This window comes from Anopheles arabiensis, chromosome 3 (assembly GCF_016920715.1).
Source record: "Anopheles arabiensis isolate DONGOLA chromosome 3, AaraD3, whole genome shotgun sequence".
Taxonomy (NCBI): domain Eukaryota; kingdom Metazoa; phylum Arthropoda; class Insecta; order Diptera; family Culicidae; genus Anopheles; species Anopheles arabiensis.
The window spans coordinates 7,874,131-7,896,499 of record NC_053518.1 but is presented as its reverse complement, the minus strand read 5'-3'; the positions used below and the strand labels follow the sequence as shown (position 1 = coordinate 7,896,499).

General features: G+C 45.8%; 1 protein-coding gene across 5 annotated transcripts; it reads right to left on the bottom strand.

Annotated features, from left to right (window-relative positions):
- Positions 1-354: 354 nt before the first annotated feature.
- LOC120901766 (AP-1 complex subunit gamma-1) lies at positions 355-22,000 on the bottom strand. Of its 5 annotated transcripts, none has more exons than XM_040309999.1 (17): positions 21,613-22,000; positions 18,648-19,153; positions 13,980-14,041; positions 12,825-13,155; positions 12,499-12,737; positions 11,561-11,637; positions 10,098-10,115; positions 6,515-6,610; positions 6,265-6,425; positions 5,797-6,181; positions 5,515-5,725; positions 5,030-5,168; positions 4,659-4,953; positions 4,036-4,593; positions 3,824-3,964; positions 3,641-3,748; positions 355-3,570 (listed from the first exon to the last, which is right to left on the bottom strand). In XM_040309999.1, the coding sequence occupies exons 2-17, from the start codon at positions 18,665-18,667 to the stop codon at positions 3,469-3,471; spliced, it is 2,943 nt and encodes a 980-aa protein (XP_040165933.1). In that variant the 5' UTR covers positions 18,668-19,153; positions 21,613-22,000; the 3' UTR covers positions 355-3,468. The 5 variants fall into 5 exon arrangements, with proteins under 5 accessions (XP_040165933.1, XP_040165932.1, XP_040165935.1 ...); XM_040309998.1 differs by having other exon boundaries at positions 21,691-22,000; XM_040310001.1 differs by having other exon boundaries at positions 5,030-5,150; positions 21,691-22,000.
- Positions 22,001-22,369: the final 369 nt, after the last annotated feature.

Below are 22,369 nucleotides of genomic sequence, written 5' to 3'. Positions count from 1 at the left end.
GCGTCTGTCTCGTGTTCTTTCCTTTTAACTCACGTTTATCACAAACCTAAAGCATCACAGCAAAGCTACAATAATGTATCGTACATTTATTTATAATTTTCCTTTATCCTCTTTTCTTTTGCCTTTCAGTTCGCTTGCTCTCTCTCTCTCTCTCTCTCTCTCTCTCTCTCTCTCTCTCTCTCTCTCTCTCTCGCACCTTCCTACTGCCTTCAGCATTCTGGGGATATTATAATTATTGTTAATAGTATAGTTTCCTTTCTTTTTACTGCCGCCATACGAATGTGGCACAACAATACGTTGTGCAAATGGGAGAAAAATATAAGCGATCGCCTCTCGGGGGTGTGAAGAGAATTGTTTTTCTATTCTCACTTGTTTGCTCTTTTTCATTCGCCTCTTTGCAGCAGCCAGTTAACATGTGTTACTCTCGTTTAATTTATTTATCCGAATAATAATATATAGCTACATTATGATACGGGTGTCTGTGTGTGTGTGTGTGTGTTGAGGGAGGGTATTATTAAGTAGTTTCCATTTCTTACAACCACTCTCTATTTTAATTGTTTTAGCTTTTCCTCTTTTCATTCCCCATTGTTGTCCTGTGTCTTTTCACGTTTCTTACAAGAGTTTCTTTGCACAACGGTACAACCACACACTGTTTGCGCTCTACTTTCTTATTGCTCTTTCTGCCATTTTTCAACTTGACCATTTTCCATAGTTTGATACAATTTTTAAGTACTATCACTTTTACCACTAACTCATTGGATGAGAATTTTCAAAAAAAAAACATTCAATACAAGAAAATAGAAAAAGCGCAAACAAAATTTAAATTAAACTACAAAAAGAATTAGAAAGATGAAAGGTGAAACCATACACAACATCACATAGAAAGGGGAAAACCAAACTAAACAATAACACAAATTCTTACTAGCTTATATGCTCCAATAGCAAAAAGTCTTACACACAAAAAGGTAGTAAGTTGAGAATAGAAAGAAAGGGAAGTTTTAACACATACCATTGCTACTGTGTACGGTGTTGTAAATATGTATTCATGCGCGTCCGTGTCTTCCCAGTTTGCTTCTATCTTGCGCTAATAAACTTCACCATTCCGCCTGTAATTCTCCTGTGTTTGCTTTTTTTTTCTCGGGGTTTCTCATTTCGATTGGACGGAAAACACCAGATCCGGTGGCGTGGCCACACTATTTTCTTCTTCTTTTTTTCTACCTTTTTTTGAGCTGATCTCACACTCACATCATCGCGCACAAGGGAACAATCTCATTCGCTTTTTTGCCTACCCCATTTTCATTCTTCTCTCTGTCTTTCTCTTACTTTGCTCGTTAAGGATGGCAATCTGCATGCTTGGAACTCACAGTAGCCGCCCAGAAAAAGTAGCGCACTAGGAACGGGGGAGTATCAGAGTCAGTTGTGTTGTGACGGGGAGGATCACTTGATCGGGGGAGGGTGTCCGCGTTCGACTTATGAATTACACACTACACAGAAACACAGCTTCTTCTTGATTTATGGGGACACATACATCACATATACACCACCTTAACTAGTACCATCCGGCGGGTCACCATCATCATCATCTAGGGTCCATTAACAAGAATACGAATGCGTTTCGGGGGGGGCGTTTTACAACACGATCAACAATCAAATGCTTCCAAACATTCTTGTAACGCGCGCGACACTACACACACCTGCTTGAGCCACATATTAATATAGTTTTTTGTAAGTGTTTCATGCTTAATTTCACATGCACTTGTTTTAGTAGCGGGTTCCTATAAGTAGATGTATATTGTGTTGGTTGGTTGGCTGGGTTGACTGGAGTGCGGTGTTGTGTGGTTGATATTTTTTATACTATTGTACATGTTTCCCTAAAAGTGTTCATAGTATTTCCTACGTTAACTCTTTCCAGTTTCCATATGTCTTATCTCATCCTTTGCCCCTTTCCTCTAAAGCTTATGAATAAGTTCCTCGTTTTTTTGTTTTGCTACTCACGTTGGAGCAATCCTTTTCTCGCATTTTCTCCCGTTAGCGTAACAGCGCGCTGGCTATGAATTACCGTACAAGCTAGGACGTGAGAGGCGTTTTGATGTCTTTTACACTTGGCTTCCCCTGCAACATTACCAAACACGAAGCATTCAGAGGGAGCACGCGGCATCAGCAGTGGAGAATTTGTTTAGTAAAGATACCGTGCAGTAAAACTTTCCTTAGTTTGATACAATTATCGCGTTTTACACTGCCCTCCTTGCCTCTTTTCTACTATTATTATGCACAGCAAAAATCGGTATATACAAACGCAAAATGCATAATGTTCGTAACACACACACTCTCGCAAAACAGAACAATCACATTCAAGCCAAGCATACGGTCGCTGATGCGAAACACACTCACTCCCATTCTTTATCCCATTCTTCGCTAGCTATCTGTCCAGGACGGGGCAGCATAATATCCCAAACGAAGCAGCTTATTTCTGATCTGGAATACAGGGTTTTTCAAGAGTTCTCATACTTGTGGGATACTTTCATGACTCTTTCGTACATGAAATGAAAACGTACATCAAAGAAATTGGACTCTATAGCACCCTTTTTAAACAAATCCAATAGGAATTTCCAATGAGTGTCCAACAAGGTTGCCATAGAGTCCAATTCTCGTCATAGAACGTTCATTTCTTATAAGAAAAATCTAGAATAATACAATTGCTCAATGAAAGAATGGAGTGGTGTATTGGGGACGCGAATCGAAAGACAAATTAATTTCCATTCCCTGCCGCATTTGAGTATAGCTCTCTCTCTCTTTGCGTACCTTCCTATACTTCTTATCGCCCCGCACTGATTTGCACACACTATGTTCTGCAATTGCTTTCTAAATAGTGGATCCCGATTTACGATTTAGCAGGAAGTGGGTGACCGAGACCCCGAGGAAGTAGTAGTGGAAAGTGCTGGCTTCTTTCCTAAGCACGGTAAATCTAATCCCACTCCTCCTTCTCCTCCGCTTCTCTTTTCTCTTCCCATTATCTATTGCATTACAAATAAAACCAAATCTTGCGCGGTGACTAAACTAAAATCAATGGATGGAAGAGTTGAGTCCAAAATGAGATAAAAACCTTTGCTTTCGTTTATAAGCTACTACAAATCTATACAATTGAAGCTAGTACTTAGACGTGCCTGTGACGTCAGACACCTTTTCACGCAACAAAAATAACACAAAATAAACATAAATTAAGCTCTTGGACAACGAAAGACACACACCCAGCCCCTTCGCGAGTAAAGGGCCCAGCTTGTGGTGCGCAAAACGTATTGCAAATGGAAAAAAGATTGAGTAAGAGAGAGTAAGAGAGAGAATACTTAATTAAACACCGGCGGGCAGTAGCAACAGTGGCTTGGCTGCTGCTGTTGGTGCCGTTGCTGGATGCTGCAACGCTGCTGGTGCCGTCGTTTCGGTGTACCGGGAGTTGTTTGCGTTTGCGTCTCATTCGGTAGGTTCCTCCGGGAAGCCGGATACCTCGGTTTGCTCCTGCACCGGGTTGCCGTCCGACTGGTACGATATTCGCAGACGCATCCTTAGCGTTGCCTGTACCGTAAAAGAATGCGCAATAAATTAGTAATTAATTAATAGGACTTGTTTTTAAGCGCTTCATTACCTTAGCTGTGCTAGTAACACGCATTTCCTGCGTTATCGTTCCACCGGGCGGTAACGTAGAGCCCGATGGGGAGAGCATCTGCAGGGAGAAGCTTCTCGGAACGGCCGCCTTTAAAGTAGAGAGGACAAAACATTAGTAGGATTAATAGTTTCGCTGTTTAAATGAAGTTGAATAGAGTCCAACCTGGAAAAGATACTGCTCGAGGGTGGTGAGCGAATTGTTGGTCGCCGTCATCAGGATCTGCAATGCACCGCCCGTATGCTTCGCGGACAGTTGCACCAGGATACCATTTTTATCCAGCGCCGTCAGCAGTTTGGCATGTTCCTGCGAAAACAAAAAAGCAATATTATGTTACCTTTTTGAACAAAACTCTCTCATTGCCAAACAATACTTACATCGTTGTTGTTGATAACTGCCGCCGAAAAATCGCTAAACAAACTGCCGGTCGTGCCGTTCGTACTCACGAGCCCCGTCGGTGACGTGGGGCTGGTAAGGCTGCCCAGTCCACTGCCGAGCGGCGAGCCCAGCCCCGGCAGCATCGCCGGCATCGTCGTTGGCATCGTCGTTGGCGACAGGTTGGAGTTTAGCAGATTGTCGAGCCCACCGAAGGAGGAAGAGTTGGCCAGCAGGTTCGGTCCGCCGGTACCGTTCTTGATGCTATTGTCATTCAGGCTGTTCAAATCGAGCCCGATACCGCCGAGCACCGGTGTGCTGGCGCCGAGCGACGAATTGACAGCGGCCGGCGGTGTGCTGGCCGGCATATCGAGACTGCCGAGCAGATCGAGCAAATCCTGATTGTTGCCGGTCGTGGGGGGTAGCGGTGCACCGCCGACCACCGATTTGCCGTTGGTGGTGGCGGTTGTGCTGCCGGAAATGAGCACATCGGCGGTCGGCGTCAGGGCCAGCCCATCGATCGGATCGTCCCCTCCACCGAGCAGATCGAGCAGGGCGCGCTGAAAGGGAATGCTTTGTTAAAGTAAAACTCTTTTTGGATTAAAAGCCAATTCGCACTGCTTACCGAATCCGATCCCATCTTGCCAACCATACCACCGGAGGTGTTGATCATCAGCGAGGAGTCACCGTCATCACCACCCTCGATCAGGTCGATGGTGGGTTGCTGATCGTCAAAGCCACCGCCCTCAGCGTCCGTTCCATTTGGAAGCGTTTTCTGTATCTTCGGCATCTTCTCGAGCAGTGCCGGCCGCAGATGGCTATAGTCGCGGAAGAGCTGCGCAAACTCGACGCCTCGCTGCTGCAGATCGATGTTCAGATGGGAACCGAACGCTTCGATCATTTGCTTCACGCGCGTCTCTCTGTAACCAGCAATACAAAACCCAATTAGAGACTCACTTTTCCAGTAGTTCCACCTTGACACACTTTTGCACTTACTCTTCCTTCGTGCGGATGCGTGTGCTCAGCTTGGCCAGCGACACCAGCGCGTACTGTTTCGTCGTCGTCGAAACCGAGGTAGACCAGAGCAGCCGCTGATAGATATCGACCAGCTGATGTTCTGCAGGGATTTCAACATCTTTGCGTGTTTAAAGTTTGGACATACAGACATACATACACGTGGTGGTGGTGGTGAGGGATGGTGATGTGGGCAAGCAATACCAGTACCGGCGTGAATCGGGGAACACGACAAAAAGGGAGAGAGAGAGAAAACACAAAACAAATGCTACAGGATCTGGGCCAACTACAAATTGCATCGTTTCACAAGGACATCAGCGTGACTATGGTCTGCTACATCTAAACAATGCCGAGGGTCACACACTGCAGTCGGACTCATTACAGAAGCAAGTGCAAATACTATCCGCCACCAGGCTGCTTTGCTGATGCATCTGTCGGACATCATCCTTCTCGCACACTGCACCTACCTTCGATTCTTTCCGAGCTGAGCAACAGATCGCCATACTCTCCGATCGTCCACACGGCCACCTGCAGCAGCGGCTGTTTTTCCTCCGAGTTGGCCACATTGTGCACCGAGCTCCAGAGACGCAGCCCAATGTACGCCTGCTCCTCCGGGGGACTGTTGAGAATGAGATGAATCGTAGACGACACCACGTCATCGCGCACATAATTGCCAGCCTGCCGAATAAAGCAAAGATTGTATCAGCAAAACAACCCTTCAGCGAACCTTCCCTGCAAAATGAACTCACCGCTATCAGCACGCTGAGCAGCGTGTCCAACCGCCAGCGGATCGAGGTGGCGTACCGCTCCGCCACGTGCACCATGCGGCTGCTGCACTGCGCCTTAAACTCCGGGTCCGCCTTTTCGAGAAACACGAGCAGCTCCTTCGACATGGCGCGTATGTTTTGCGAGTTGATCAGCGCAAACGAGAGCTCCATCGCTCGCCGCCTGATCGAGACGTCCGGATCCTTCAGGCACTCCAGTATCGTGGTGCGGTGCCGCTGCACCGCCGAGATGTCCGCGTGCACCGTCCGCAGCAGCGTGTTTAGCGCGACGTACCGGATGTTCTTGTCGCTGTTCAGCAGGAACCGGCCGAGTATGTTCACCGCCAGCACACGAAGGCCACCTTCGGATCTGGTTATTTGGAGTAGGGAATAGACGAGATTTAAGCAATTGTTTGTGAAAAAGGTAGACCCGGTAGCTTCTAAACGCCTTACTTGATATCCATAATGGAAAGCACCGTCTCGTAGAGGATAGTGTTGCCCACGTTTTTGCTCGTCTCCGTGTTGGTTGCCACCTGTGCCAGTATGTCGTTCATTGCTTCCGACGCGTCCGGATCGTTGTGTCCGAGGATTCTTAGCAGACGCAAGATTTTCACCTACAACACAAAGGGAATGATGGAAGGAGAAGAGAGATTTAAATCAGAGACACACAGCCAATCGTAACTCGGTTTTTACTGATGCTTACCTGCAGGAATGGATCACTAACGCCGCTCACGTCGTGCTCCGGCGAGTAGCCAGCCAGTATCAGATTTTTCAGGATTCGCACCAGATTCGGCACAATCTGCAGCCAGTCACACAGCCGTAAAAAGGACGTGCGAAAGAGAAATAATAGGCAAAAGACACAAAAACATGGAATACGTTAGCGTGAAACTGTGAATGGCACTTCCAGCGGGATTGGGGAGATGGGGATAGACATATCGAGTGGTCCACAGCGAGCGTGAAGAAACGCCCCCCGGGGGAGGGGAGAAGAAGTTCCGGAAAAAGGATTGCGCTTTTTAAAGGACACTTTTTCCGTCTCTGCCGATTCCGATTGCCACCAGACAAAAGATGCACCAACTTTTACGTTCTCGAAAAAGGATAGAAGGTGTGCTATGCCTGCGAAGAAGTCATCCTCATGGCATTGGGAGGAAAAACAATCACTGTGTGCCGTCGTCGTCGCCGTCGTTTCGTTTCCAGGAACTAGGTTGGGAAGGGGTTGTTTTTTGCTCCCGGGTTTTTTGAATTTAACTGCCATCATCTTTCTTTCTTTGTTTTAGCGAAAGTGTAGAGGGATGATGCAGGTGTAAGGGATAAAGGACAGATACACACACACATATATATAGGACGACATAGAGAGAAGGAATCATACACAGAAACGGGCACCGGAACGAGAACAACGTGAAGGCGGTGAGTCGGTCGGGATGTAGCCATGGCGCTTGGGATGAAGCTACACCGTGGGCAGAAGAGACATGAAGACATTTTGATGCTAGGTTTGGTAATGAATTTTTATAGCACATTGCACACATAGTACCACCGCGAAAAGGATTCGTTTCGAGTGGATCGAGGACGGGGACAAAGCTGAAGCAGCATTCCAATACATTTACTTCCCCTTTTCAAAACACGGAAAGGGATGAAAATGAATGCGCTTTAAAGAGATTGAGCAATTCATTCTCGTGGAATAGGATACTGTTATTGATTGGAAGCCATATTCCAGGCGAGTTAACCTTTTGTTTAGCAAGTGTGTTAAGTTTAGGTTTAGAAATACATTTTTGTATATTATTTATTGATTATTTATATAAACCTAAACCAAATGATGAACTTTAACAGGCTAGAAATGGAGTAGTTTTGTGTGTTTTCATTAAAACATCTGAATAAATAAAAGGAAAACTAGTACAGCCTACACTTAATAGAAGCATCAATAAACATTAGAGCACGTCACGCCGACATTACGCCTTAAATTAGAAAACAAAACAAGAATCAAAGCATAATTACGATGCAGCTAGCATATTGCCTAGGGATGGAGATGCATTAGAGCTTTCAGAGGAGCGGTAGAAACATGAATAAATCATGCCCGAAAGTGTATATAGTGTATACACACAGAAACACACAAACTATTGGCTCATGCACATGAAGCTGCGAGGAAGGGGGCAAGGAACAGGGGAAACACACGCCATCGAATTTAAAATCAAGTCACAGAGAATAACACAAAAATTCAAGCCCCCAAAAAAAGCTCCACCGAACCACTCTACAGCCACTCAGAAGGACCAATAGTGGCTGTGAAAAGCGAACAGTTGGGAGGGAAAAAAGGCATACAAACACATACACACCGAGCGAGAAAAGCACAACCTCGTGTGTCTCGGGGGCAGCAGACGATGCCGAGCGATGGACAACACATAACGAGGCGAATGGTCGTCGGCGAGGATTTTTGCAAACCGGCCGGACACACCACCGCCGCCGGTGGTAAACGTTCCGAACCGTCTTTCTCCCCGTCGCACCTGCAGCACCTCTCTTGTATGCATTTGCATTGGGAATGGGAATGATGAATATTTTAGGAGCCCTGTTTCTCTAGGCACCTGGGTGTATGAAAAGTGAGACGATTCGAAACGATACTGGAAAGGAAGACAGCACACACAACACAACCGATGCCATTCGAGGCTGGTTTTATGAATTTCCCTTCCCCATGCTTCTTGTGCGAAGAACAGAATTGGCATGCAATTGAGCTGCTGCCGTTTGGTGGTGAAGCGGAAGCATTCCCGGGCATTAGTAAACTGGGCTGGAGTGTGTGGAGAGCTATGGGGTGGCGCACTAGACACCCTACTAACACTCGTGTTTGATTGATTGGCGTGGCGGGCAGTGGTGTATCAGTTATGAACGATTATTGAGCGTGTGCATGGGATTGAAACGCCATGCCACTTTTTAATGGATTTTTGGTCAAATCTGCATTTAAGCGGTCATGTCATTGAATCGGTATCATGCAGGAGGAGGATTTCAATAAATAGAAAATAAATCCACTTTAAGGGAGTTCTAGCTAAACGATAAAGCAGTCCAAAGCTTCTAAAGAAATAGAGATTCAATTAATTAAAATTAAATTAACATCCCAAAAAGCCCAAACAAAGCTCAACTTTCGACTGCCGAAATTACCACAAAAACCACACAAAAAAAGGGAAAACTTTTGGAAGCCATCTAAAATCAGAAAACGATAAATAACACCACAAACAAGGATAACAAACAACAGCCGAAGTAGTACAAGGCTACTATTACCCACGGTCCGCGCCGTGCCGTGCCGTGTCGTGCCGTTGCGTGCTCTATCGTTTTGCGTGTCGGAGCAGTTCTTCGCTCTTCGGCAGCAGTAACACAGAACGGCAAAGAAGTGGCAAAGTTTTGTAACTTTTTCTGGCACAGAAAACACAGCAAAAGAGCGCCGCCGGAAGAACGGAAGACACTCACAAAGCAAACTTCACGCAAACACTTTGTTTTACACATCGTGGCGGCAGCAGTAATGTCCATCCACAAAGCGTTACGTTTATTTGTTGGACAGCGCACAGTTTCTGGCGAACCGAAATGTTGGCAACAGTTGATATTTTACGGGTCTGTAATTAACTACAAGTTCGTTCGCCGGCGTGGGGACAAGACAAATGAAACACAACAAAGCGGTGGTGGTGCGGCGGGCGTTTTGCGCAAACAGCTTATAAAAGTAAAAGATATCATAAATATTACATTACAGCCAAAGTCGTAACAACGAAAGCAGGATAGCACAACACAACTTACTTACACAACAATGAATCTATAAAAAAAACACACACACATACACACTCAATCGATGCAATAATGATACAGCACAAAAAAGCACAGAAACAGAGTGGAGGGGAATTGGTTGGGAGAGGCATTAATGGGGCGCACCACTTTGGCCAGCTTTCGGTCATAGGAGTAGTAGCTGGTCTTCATTTCTTCCTTTATGATACTATACTATATAGGCTATATGTTTTTAAAGGGATGATTCACGGTTTTAAAAGGACTAGGTTCAATTGTTGAAGTGGTTTTAATACTGGGAAGTTGCTTTTAAACAAACGGGAGAAAGTATTTAGCGATGTCCTGGAACATTACACCAGTGAAAAATACACTAAACGAATGGAGTGGATGGTTTATAGTACGAAAGTAGGCAGTTACAGGGAACAATACAGAGAGAGAAATAGCTATGTAGAGAGAGAGAGAGAGAAAGAGAGAGAGAGAGAGAGAGAGAGAGAGAGAGCACGAGAGGGAGCATGGCTGAGATATGTGTGGGGCATTACCTCTTGATTTCCACTATCCTGGCAAGCAATGAGCAAATGGTACGTGGGAAGGGAGGAAGTAACAGCAAGAAAATGGTTAAAATACATAGTATAAAGATGTTGCTCGGTTTATTACACCGAACCGTACCCCTCGTAGCAATTATGGAATGGAATAGAAGCGCCATTTGTGTACGGCTATTTTTGATCTAGCGAGACACGCATGGCGCATGAAAAATGTACGCAGTAGCTAGCTACGCATCAGCCTCCTCCTCTACGCGCAGCATGGTTCTTACACAGCAACAGGATTTGGCAGTCTGAAGTGACTTTGTTCTTTGAAAGCAATGGTCAATTGGTTCCAATCCAATGTGTGTTTTTGCCGCCCAAGAGGAGCGTGTGAGCGAAGTTTTAAAAACAAAACGGAAACACAATGTAAACACAAAAAAAAAACGAACCCAAAAAAGCCACAAAAGAGAGTACCGAAAAGAAACACACTATTCTCTACACACTCTACTGTTGCTAAAATTGCTTTACAGTTTCAGAACGTGGTTGTGAGTGCATATTCTAGAAAAAGGTGTCAAAATTGTGTCAAAAATAAACATACGCTTTGTCTATCTAGAGTAAACAACGCTAGACTAGTTCTATTCTACTGCACTACACTACACTGCCCACAAAAACTACGCCCAAAATCGTTGCAAATTGCTTAAAATCTTTGCAAAATGCTTGTTTGTTGATTGGAAAATACTATACTAGCCAATTTTGTGCCTTTTTTTCCTTCAACAAATGCTCTGCGCGCAATAGCATTTAATTAAAAACTGTTTTGAAAACTACGCGAAAAAATGCATTGAAATCTTTTTGCTATTTGCCTACACAACACCGTTGACACAACAACATTAGAGAAAAATGGCAATAACAACACAAATGCTAATATAAGTACGCGCTATCGTCTAACAAAAAACATACGCCTACCGACAGAACGAAAGCGCTCGTAATTAAAGAGATGGGGATGCGGACACACCGACAGCTCGATTCATTCCAGATATTAAGGGAAAAAGAATAGCAAAATGTACATTAAATCGTTTCACTCGATTGAGCTACTTTACTATCGCTTAGAGTGTGTAGCACAGCACAGGGTGTCTATTGGCTAGTGTCACTAATTGCTAAACTAGTTTACCGATAAATATCACAAAACTAATCCAACAAAATCAAAACACAGAGAAAAATATAAGAAAAAGAGTGAAAATAATGCTTCAAAAGACAAAAACAAAAACTAAACATCTTCTTCAAGTGAGCCGAAACACAAAAGAGATGCCCTCCTTTATTATCTCAAGGGCTCCAGTCTGTGTGTAGGGTGCTCCTATAAAAGTGTACACAGTACACGGGTACTGATTTCAGGTGCAGATTAACCGATAAACAGGTGAAACGACAAGTTCGTTCCGTGTTTTTGTGTGTAATAACACCGTAAGCTTGCCAAAAAATAGTCTTACCTTTTTGAAGTGATTCAACGTGTCGGAACTCTTTTCGCACATCTCCGTGATGAGTGTGACGCCAGCGATTAATATTCCTGTTCAGTAAAAAAGGGGGAACAAAAACAGAAAAATTAGTCCACAGCAGATAAAATGTCCTTATTCATTCATTTCCCTCCGTGCTCCCCACAATCCACTCCTTCTTTCCGTACTGCAAACAGAAAGCAAACGACTTTACAACGATGACAAACGAACGCGCAAACCAAGCCAAGTGGGGAGGTGGGTGCAAACACAGGCTCGTAAAAGGTTTCACTTGTCTTAATTAGCCAGCCCGCATATGCGTCCGGCCACTGCCTTTGCGGCGGGGTAGTCGGCGCGCGTTCGCCTCGCTGGTGGCTATTGATTATTGCGTTAGCGTTAGCCAGTGTGGCTACACTACACGTGGCACCGGGTTGGTTTTGCTGACGCTGCACCAGCTAATTTCGCCAACCGTACCTTAATGAATATATCAGCATAAATTACATCCCTGTCTGCGATACTGGGAGACTCTTCTGTGACGGTTTTCCGTATCGTTTTAGAGCCACACAGCACCAACAGCGTGCGATGAGACTTCAGCAGCTTGTTACTATCGTTGCTTGAAGGTGTTTATCCCCGCTCTTGGCTTGGCTTGGTTGTTAATTATTGGTGTGGCTTACAGCCGTAAATTGGAGGTACTGGAGCGATTGTGTAACACCTTCTAAATAGCTCCCGAGCGGGAAAGTGTCTTAAAACCTCCGAGTAGTTAACAATTAAAGCAAGATTTAATCCTCTGTTTTCTAACCATATTTTGTTAGCAATCATTCACATACAGCGGGAGCTTTTTCCGTCCTTTTAAATCCTATTTCTGTGTACATGCGTCCCAAATTGAACCGTTTGCACCCTCAATTCAGAAATGACTGATGCACACTGCACCCATTTACCGTGATTTTTCTCGTTCAGCAGCGACCGGGTCGCCGGAAGAAAGATTTCCATCAGCTCCGGCACCCGCTTGATGATCCGGAACGCGCACAGGGCGGCCTTTTTCCGGATGTACGCGTTCGGCGAGCGCATTAGCTTTTCCACCTCGCCCGCCAAGTCCCGGGCCATTTCCGGCGACGCGATCGCACCGAGCGTACAGAGCGCCAGCCCCACGACGAACTGTGTTGGGCTGTTGAGGTCACTGTAACGCAGAGAGAGAGAGAGAGAGAGAGAGAAGAACGGTGAAGATGGGGCCGGGGTACGATGAGTTCCATTACGCGTTACTTACTTCTTCAAACAGTTGGTAATCAGCAGATGGACGTCCTGCCGCTCGTCCAGCAGCAGCATCGCGCCGAGATAGCCGATCCGCTTGTCGGTGAACCGCGGGCTGGCCGTCAGCTTCAGACACTCGAGCTGACCGAAGTGGGCCGGATAGCCGAGCATGTGTATGTACAGCAGCTTGGCAATGTTGCGACACCGCCAGACCGAGTCCTCCTCGCGGAAGGTGCTGCGGATGTAGGCGCACTCGCGGTTCACCACCGCCCGCTCCTCGGCCGCCGTCCGGGCGGCCCGAATCTGTCGGATGAGATCGCGCAGGCGGGTCGGTGTCGGGATCCGTACTACAAGTGATGGGGAGGGAGCGCGAAAGTAATTTAAATGGAATTAGAAGCTTGTTTAGAGCCGCGATTGCTTCTTGAGCTGGACGAGATTGCTACTTGAGCTTCAGAGCGAAGCGAATAAATATTGCGATGCCTTTAAAATAATGCTCATGCTACCCCCTGCCAGAAAATCAATTTTTAAACATTATCCAATCTTTCTATTAATAGTTTGCGTTGTTCGTTGCGTGTACAAATTATCCAACAGCAGCGGACGAGCAGGGTCTGTCGTGCTTCCGGACCAGCTGGTGAGAATATTAATTAGCTTCAATCGATAGCATGAAGCTCGTGTCGGAAGCATAACAAAAAAATCCATTCCAAACGAGCGGAAGAAGCATAGTTCGATCGTCCGAACCTTCCTCCCCGTAGTACACAACGAACTTCCGGCGGGCCCGAGCTTTGCTCACCATTCACATTGATTTGATGGAAAATGGTCGCAACGATTTAGTTGGAAAATGGTTGTCCCCTTCGGCAACGGAGCCGCACCCAGAAATAAAACTAAAATAATAATATCGCCCGGGTCTCGAGAATAATGCTCGTCGTGTGCTGGTCGTGGAGCAGAGCAGCATGTGTAGTACTGCACAGCGTGTCAAACACCAGTTCAAACCAATCGCGTTCATACAGGGCCGGTTAGGAGGACACAAAAGAAGCAGCATCATTGCAACCATTGCTGCTCCCTGTTTGATGAAAAGAAACCGCAACCACCGTTTGCAGAAGCTGTTTGGCCGTTTCGGGACCGTTTCGGTCGGTTCGTTTGGGTTCGTTCATGCATGGCAATGTTTGCTCACCTCGTTCTATCGTTTCGTTGATGGCTTGTCGTATCGTGGCCATGTTAAACGCTGGATTGAACCTAAAGAGAGAGAGAGAGAAAGAGAAAGAAGGTAAAACATACAATTTAAATCAGTATTTATGTAACAGCATCGTTGAAGAAGGGGTCATTTTTGCGTTGATTTGAAAGAAGGTTAGTTTCATCGCCCAGAAAAAGCCAACTTTTAATTACTCTCCACAAGGATCGTATGACAAATCACTACTCCTCCGGTGAGGATAAATTAATATGGTATAGAACTCTCATGTGGCTCTGGAAAGCTTCACGCTAACGACGTGAAAGACATATCTCGGATGTGGGAAATAATTAGGCAATTATCACCAGGTGATACTATCGACCGACTATCCTGCCCCAATCCCTGCCCCTACGGAGCGGCAAGAGTATTATTATCTAACTATTACGTGCCATCATAGCAAGCGGCAGCATAGACACACAAACGCTCGCACACGCCATCACCATCATCATCATCAGCATGTGAGCGTAATTCGGTGCTTCATATAGATCGTTAGTCTCCTGGAGTTGGCGGAATGGAATAGAACATCGCTTCTCGGTATACTTCGGCTGTCGTAACACGATACGGAGGTTCATCAAAATGCGTGATAAGTAACATAATATATCCAGTAAATTGTCGCAACCACGTAAAATATTCTTAGATTACCCCCAGGCTCCTCAACCCCTTCTAACAGAACCGGAAATGTCACAAACCTTGGTCATAGCAGAACAGACGAACCAAGAAACTGTTTTGTCCAATCGAGTCCAATCGGAGGCTAATCGTCCTCGTCTTCCAGAGCAACATCATGCTGCTGGGGCTTTGCCTTCCCGCCCGCGTGTATCAAAAAACGATTACGGGCACGTGTGAAGGGGGGGAAAAAAGCATAATATTGCCATGATAATCATAACCCGTGTCGATGTCGTCGATGGTGCAACGAGCCAACGAGCAGCGTGTGGCTGTGTGTGCAACAAGACCGATCGATTGGAAGGTGTTCAAGTGGAACACCCGATTGCTTTCCATCAAAGCACCACACACCAATGGATGGATGGATGGTTGACTAAACGTGTTAAGTTTGTGTGTGTGTTGTGGCCAAAAGGCGATGAGGCGGTGGCGAAGGGTCGACACTAACTCCCTGTATGCCCTTCCTACACTGGATATTGCTACCGAGAGTTGGGAATAAAATAAAAATACACAAAACCCAAAATGCCACACCGCAACGCACACATGAACGTGTAAGGAAATTGATGCCGATACGCACGAACGAATTGTAAATAAAGGTCCACAAAGGTTCGGTGCCGCTGTAAGCGAAACGCTTTGGAGTATTGTAATAGAAACCTTGCGCCATCTTGGATTCGGCAAGATAGCAACGAATTCCAATGAATTTTGAAACAAGAAGACAAGCACAACATCAAACTTTGGTTGCCTAAGGATGCTCCAAGTAGGCTCTGGAAGGTGTTAACAGTACGGTAAGGTCACGATTCTCTAGACTAGACGATTCAGAAGTTACAAGCTTCAATGTCAATTTGGTGTTAGCAGCGTTATGAAGAAGAGTGGTACCAAATTATCGGGACAGTGCAAATAAGTTGAAAAGTGAACATCCTGAGATTTGAGAAATTAAAAAGAGATCATATTGAAGATAAGTATTAGTGTCATAAAATATAACGGTCATCTTCAAATCCTCCAGGGACGGTTTTGGATTCTACAGAGCACCGCCGGGACTTGTCGAAAAAATGCCAAAAATGAAACGAGCCCTCGCCCCAGGGAACACTCTACCTCCAAAACCAAAGCTCCACCAAAACCACCTTCAAGTGTAATGCAATCCACCGGAGGACGGTCCACTGTTTTCCCACAACACCCGAGTCGGTCGTATGTACAATCTCTACCGCAAAGTTGATCTAAGATTATGCTCCACTGGGACACCCTTGGTTCTGTCCGCTTACTTAGTCGCCCCACTATCTGTAATCCCTTTAGGTCACAAGGCCACAAAACAACACACACTAGACTGAAGAGGCCTTGCCGAGCTCTGCTTCGCCCCTCTCGTGTCCTTTGGAGTTGTTAGAAGAGGGCACAGGACGACGAGCTAGGCGAATTTTAATCACGAATCACCTGACCACCGGTTCGTCCGAGCAAAACCCAACGCCGACGTCACGTACGGCACGTAAAATCAAGGTGTGTACGAGACGACGGCGAATGACGATGCGGTTTGGTTTGGTAGAACACACCAACAATCTGGCCCCAAAAACTAGACCACCCCATGTCATGCCAGGGTAAAATTTCATGATGGCGATGATGATGATGATGAAGATTATGATCGTGTGGCAAAAGGTGTCCTGTCCAGCTGGCGTGTTGCCCACCGGCAATTCCGTGCCATTCGGTGTCAATTCATTTTAGCCTAGCTGAAGGAAATGTCCTTACCGACCGGGGCAGACGGGTGGGTGGACAGTGGTGTGGGTTTATTAACTTTAAATATTAAATTTTTAGTCGAGTCATGCTCCAAAACGAGAGGGTTCTTTTGTGTAACCTTTTTGGCAACTTTGGTAACTGAAGGGAATGGTTTATCTAGTGGATTATCTAACGTGTACCTTGGCACTTATTAATTCTAACATCTTCAGAAGAATGTAGCAATATCATTGAGGAAATATTTGTTCCTCGTTAGAAAGAATTCTAGCGAGATGATTCATTCATCCAATAAACGTCATTAGCACTTCTTCCGCGCGAAACGTGCCTGGGTTTAGTTGTATTGGTTTTAGGGCGTGTTCTAAGCAGCGTTAGTGGGGCTTTTATAATCAATCCAGGGAAACAACCGCAAAGTTCTACATCATCCACACCAAAGTGTAGCTAACATCAACAACTGTCCCCATAATTTGCTTTTGAGAAACAGAAGCGCAATAACCCACGCCTTCCGCAATGATTAAGTAATCGTTTCTTATTTTTTATCTCACTCACACGCGATTCTACTCACGTACGTACTGCACTCACACTAGATAAGGGGGTTGCTCGCTAAATCCAAACTGGAATCTGGACCCATTTTAACGAATAATTTAAACGTCTTCCCCCACACGGTGTTTGTCGGGAAAAACCTTAAATACATTGCAAAAGCTCAGTGTACAACAAACAACTCACATAATCCAACGCAAAGGAAGGGGACAGTCAGTGTTTGTTGCACATTTTAATCCACCTTATACGGCACTCTCCACTTCTTCCTTGGCTTGTGCATTTAATCAGCTTCCATCCGGCGAACGGGACGGGTTCTGATGTGGAGAATAAAACCACAAACACACAAAAAACCGGTAGTACATCTGTTAATGCCTACTTAAGCTGACAACAAGCCGGGTGGCAGCTGTGGCGCCATTTCAAAGCTGAGTAGGCCGGGAAATTGGAAGTCGCGGAATAGACAAACACAAACACAATACACACTTGTGTTCATGGGAGTGAAAATTTGTACAGCCCCATACGGATCCATCACTCAATGACAATGATACTAGGGTACTACTAGGTACAATGGTTGCTGAACAGCACAGATGCAACCACGACAGAGTCGGATGAGAGACGCGAAGCATTTGAATGACGTTTGCAACTGCGCTACGCTACAAACTGACCTCGGCGAGAAGTTCTATTGTCAAGGACTGCAATGGAGCAGCGGTGGTGTGTGTGAGTGAGCGTGTGCTTTACCCTTCCAACAACGTCATTGTGATGTGTGTATCGTGAGCTTTTCTTAATGATGTAGTGGTGTGTAGCATCGTAAGAGCTTTACAGATGATTCGTCATAGAATTTTAGAGAAAATGCATTTACATTTTATAGCAGTTAAGGGGTTTAGTGAGCTATTTTCTTCTGTGAAAACGTTGTTCCTCCTGTTCGTCTACATGATTTTCAACAATTTCTTCTCTAATCGTCGACTATATCAATCAGCTGTTGTTGAGAATCATATTGATGAATTAGCATTAACAATTGGAAAGAACCGAAATATAAGTGATTTTTGAGGATACGATTTCATTTTCCCAACCTGACTAGTTTCGTCATTTGTTACTTAACAAATTAGCTCGTTGCTGCTACTCGCTTGCGTTACGTGTTATACGCCATGATAATAGTTTTGCGCAAAACAAAACTGCACTTCCCTTCCGTTGTCAGTCATTATTGCGAAGCGATTATCATAACGGACGGAAGCTGCCTGCCGTTCGACTGGCCTGAATGGATGCATTAGGCCACCGTGGTGGGGCGGCCCAGGTGAAGCCAACAATGTGTGTTGCTGCGCACTGCGAGTGCAATGAAGCGTTTGTGTGTGGTTTGCGCTGCCCAGATGGTGTGTGCAGTTGGCACACGTTGATATTTCAGTAAGAATTTTCATCCAATAGCAAGAGCTAGAGTCAGTTTCATTTCAGCAACCTTTACCCTCGCTTAAACGGTGACCTAAATCGTTGCTCCAAAAGGTTCACGCCCGCTGGAGAATTTGTTCTTTTTTCGGATTCGCACAAAATGAGTTCGCGATATTTATGGGACCTTCCCCGCCCTCTCCCCACAGTGAGGGTTCACGCCGAATCTGGGCCAGGCACTAAATCACAATCCCCGGATAGTTTGGACCTGGCAAACCTAGCAATCCCTATCCCTCTAGTGCTCTAACCCGACTTTGCTCTACTTACCCATGATCGGAGGCATTCATCCTGGCACTTGGGCCCTACAGCCAGCCGTCGTTGTCTAACTTTTCGCACGATGATTAATGCTCTCTCGCTCTCTTCGCCGCGTTTCCGTTCGCGTTTTGCCAGCCTTGGGTGGCAAAACTGGGTGGGCTGCAGGAAGAATTGCAGGCAGTTGTGGTGGAGGATAACGTCGCGAGATCTTTTTCTCAATATCCGTTGTTTCTTTTCGCACACTTTCACTCACACACACACACGCGCGCGCACGGAAACGTACTCACAAGCACAAGTAAATAAACGCGGAAATCGTAGAGTAAGACGAAGGCGTATGCTGCAGCCACTGTTTGGACACTTGCCACTGAGCGGAAGTGAGCGATTTCGACGCGCCGGTAAATGATAAAGTTGGAGAACGAACCGAAAAGCGTTTGCTTTTCCACCGCGAGGTTCACATGAATGGAAAATCGCGTCTTTCGAAGTAGGCCGATGCGTTTCTAAGACGTTCTGCTGCAGCTCTACAAATGTGCATGCGACAGAAGGGGAAAGAGAGAGAGAGATAGGGATGAAGAAATGGACACATTAAAATCATAACCGAATGAGAGTTTCTTTGCTTTTCATCCAATTCAATTAGAGGTCAGTGCCGCATAATGTTTAATGCGCCCCGATTTGTCCGTTCGTCGTTCTTTATGCGTGTGTGTGTGTGTGTGTGACTAAAAAATGATGGTGATGGTGTTGGACTCCGACGGATCTGTCCCACCCAGACCATTAATTGGAGTGGCCTTCTTAGATTGAAATTTAACGACAGCACTGTGCAGCAATTCAATTGACGCTGGATGGACTTTACACACTACCCTCCGTACCATCCAATTGCAGGAGCATCAGTATTTACTGTCAATTAAACTCTTGCAGGAAGATTTGTAAATAACAGAAGGAATGAATCGATAAAGAAAGTTATTTAGTTACAGGGTTTACTACTCATAGCTGTGAAACACCTTACAGGGTTTCCCACGATGTATTGGTCAGTTCCCATGATTTTTTGGTAGGTTCCCATCAATTTTTGGTGGGTTCGCATAGATTTTTGGTTCGTTCCCATAATTTATTGGTATTTTCCAATTGGATATCAATTTTATTGGACCAAAAAATTCTGGGAAACGGCCAAAAAATCGTGGGAACGTACCAAAAAAATATGGGGACTCACCAAAAATTGATGAGATCCAACCAATAAATCGTGGGAAACCCTGTATTGACTCTTTCTTACTAGAAATGAACTTAATGTAAAGGGGATTCCCAATCCATATATTCCAATTGGATTTGCACAATAAGGGTGCTATAGAGTCCAATTGTCATCCAATGAAGTTCACTTCCAATTACAAATAGCCAAGGAAGTATCCCACAATTATGAGAACCCTTGGAAAGCCCTGTAACATTAGTTCAGCTTAAATGTACTTAAAAGGAATGGTTGGTTGCTTGTTTATCCAAAGAGTTGTTTCAAAATGTCTTTGATCAAAGGAAAGATATGCAAATTCAAACTTCAACTCTTCCTTGTGTCGATAAACCATCTGTGCCATCTGTCGCCTCGTGCTCTTGCAATTCGTGTTATGATTGAATTATATTTCCCCCTGTCCACATTCATAAGCTTCCTCCTGCCCAAATTATATTTACTCAACACTCGAAACTGCCGTGCCGTCAGTCCAGCGCGCTCAAATGACGTCAGACGGCGGCTGCTGGAAATGAGCCCTCCCTTGCCCTGCATTCTCTCCCTCTCCCTGCACAGTCTTTGTTAACCACCGTCCGGTTAAGGTGACACGTTTCGCACATCAACCGACAAGTCCGGGTGGGAGCCGACAGGCTGAAATCATAAATCCGTCGCGATCGCTGCAACACACAATTTGAGCTGCATTTCGTGGGCCCTGCATTGATACTGGGGGATTTGGTGGAAAATGGGCTCGTTGGTTTCGTTTCTTTTCCAATGCCCACACACAACCACAACACGCTGCACACTTATGCACACCACATAGCCAGATGGATTTTAATACACACGTGAAGCAAAAACGGGGTAGGCGGCGATGCGTTCTGTCGGTGGGTTGATGCGACTGTCGTAGTGTCACTTCGCTTTCATTAGCGCCTTCGAAAGGGGATGATGGGGGATGGTGACCAGTGAAACAGAGTGACGCAAAAAAGGGAACCCAAAACCGGACGGCAGCACACCTGTGCGTCATCCTTGCACACACTTGTTCGCACACAACTACACACAGCTCAAACGCACAGACACCACCACCACCGTTTGGCACTTTAATCCTTTACCCTTTTTGGCATAGTTTGTTGTAGCATAAACGATGCCATAAAGCACACATCCCCGGACACATTACCGGTTGGGAGGATATTGTGTGCACTGTTCCGGGGGAGGGGGGGGCTTATGGAAAGCGGATGCCATTCATGTGGAAAAGCACACACACATTCCGGCCCTGCGAGGTCAACACACCTCGCTGCCTTCATTGATCCTTTGGTACGGCGTTCCTCACAAGTAGGCGCAGAAGGGCTGAAGAGGTGTTGTGAGAAGGGCTTATGGAAACAAACATTCAGAACATAAGCCGTACCACTGGCGGTGCCCTGCTGCTGGACACACGCAAGTAGGCTTTGACAGCACACACACACACACACACGCACATGCGCGCATACCAACACACACATACACACACACAAACACGTCAGCACGGTAATTCTTTCCACGCACGGAGCCTGTCTTAATTTGGAGCGTTTTCTGCTGTCTTCCTCCCGTCTGGTGAGCTTTTTTTCCAGCCCCCACTACTCTCCCCCAAAAAGGGAAGCCTCATTTCCGAGGGATGCTTCTGGAAGTGTGCTGCTCTGGTCAATTAAGTGACCTGTTTGCCACTGCTGCTACACTTCCAGGAAGGTTTGCACTGTTGCCATTTCGCACACACACACACACACACACAATCCGACTTGAACCCACCGGACAACCGAGATGATGACCCCGAGCAGAGCAATCGTTTGCACCGTTTTCTTTTCGTATTGGATTTGCCACACTTACACACTGCCTCCTCCACACTGTTGGCCACTGGAGCTGGGCGCTTATTCAACTCTCCCTCTCTCCCTCGATCGGCACGGCACACACACACACTTCTGCCAGCAAAGCCCGTGTAGGCCCCGAATCGCGGCCACCTGGGACAGCCTGGATGCGTTGAGCCAAAAAGGTGGAGCTTTCCTGCCACAGCCAGAGACACCGATCGTTTTTGGCAAAAGTCCACGCAAACACACGAGACGAAGACAGAAAAAATGGGTTTCGTTTTTCCTTTCTGCTCGTTTTGACTTTCTCCCTTGCGTGCGAGCGAGTACGGCTGGGCGGGACGGGTTCGTACACTGCTGGCCGAACGGTTGTCAGTTTGACAGTTGGGGGAGGGTGTCTGTTGACCGCTGCAAACAAATGGAATTGCTTTTGGTGAATAAAAAACTTGTATTTCATAGTTTAATAGGATACAATAAGATATTATGTTATCAATAGCAAATGTATGCTATTTTATTCAACAGCTTAACAGATAAACGGAAAAAATAGCTTAAAATTAACTAAGAGAACGTCGCTGATTTGCATTCTTTTGTCTTAATTTATGCGGAGCATGCATCCCACATGCACCAACCTGCTGGTTTTTCCAGATGATGATTTTTCGATGACGTTGAATGACAGCTGTTGGCACATGTGACGCCTCCGCGGA

Coding starts and splice junctions, on each gene's coding strand:
- LOC120901766 (XM_040309999.1), bottom strand. CDS start 18,667: ATGAATGCCTCCGATCATGG. Junction 14,042..18,647: donor ATGAATGCCTCCGATCATGG/GTAAGTAGAGCA, acceptor CTCTCTCTTTAG/GTTCAATCCAGCGTTTAACA. Junction 3,749..3,823: donor TCGAGCAGTATCTTTTCCAG/GTTGGACTCTAT, acceptor TCTACTTTAAAG/GCGGCCGTTCCGAGAAGCTT.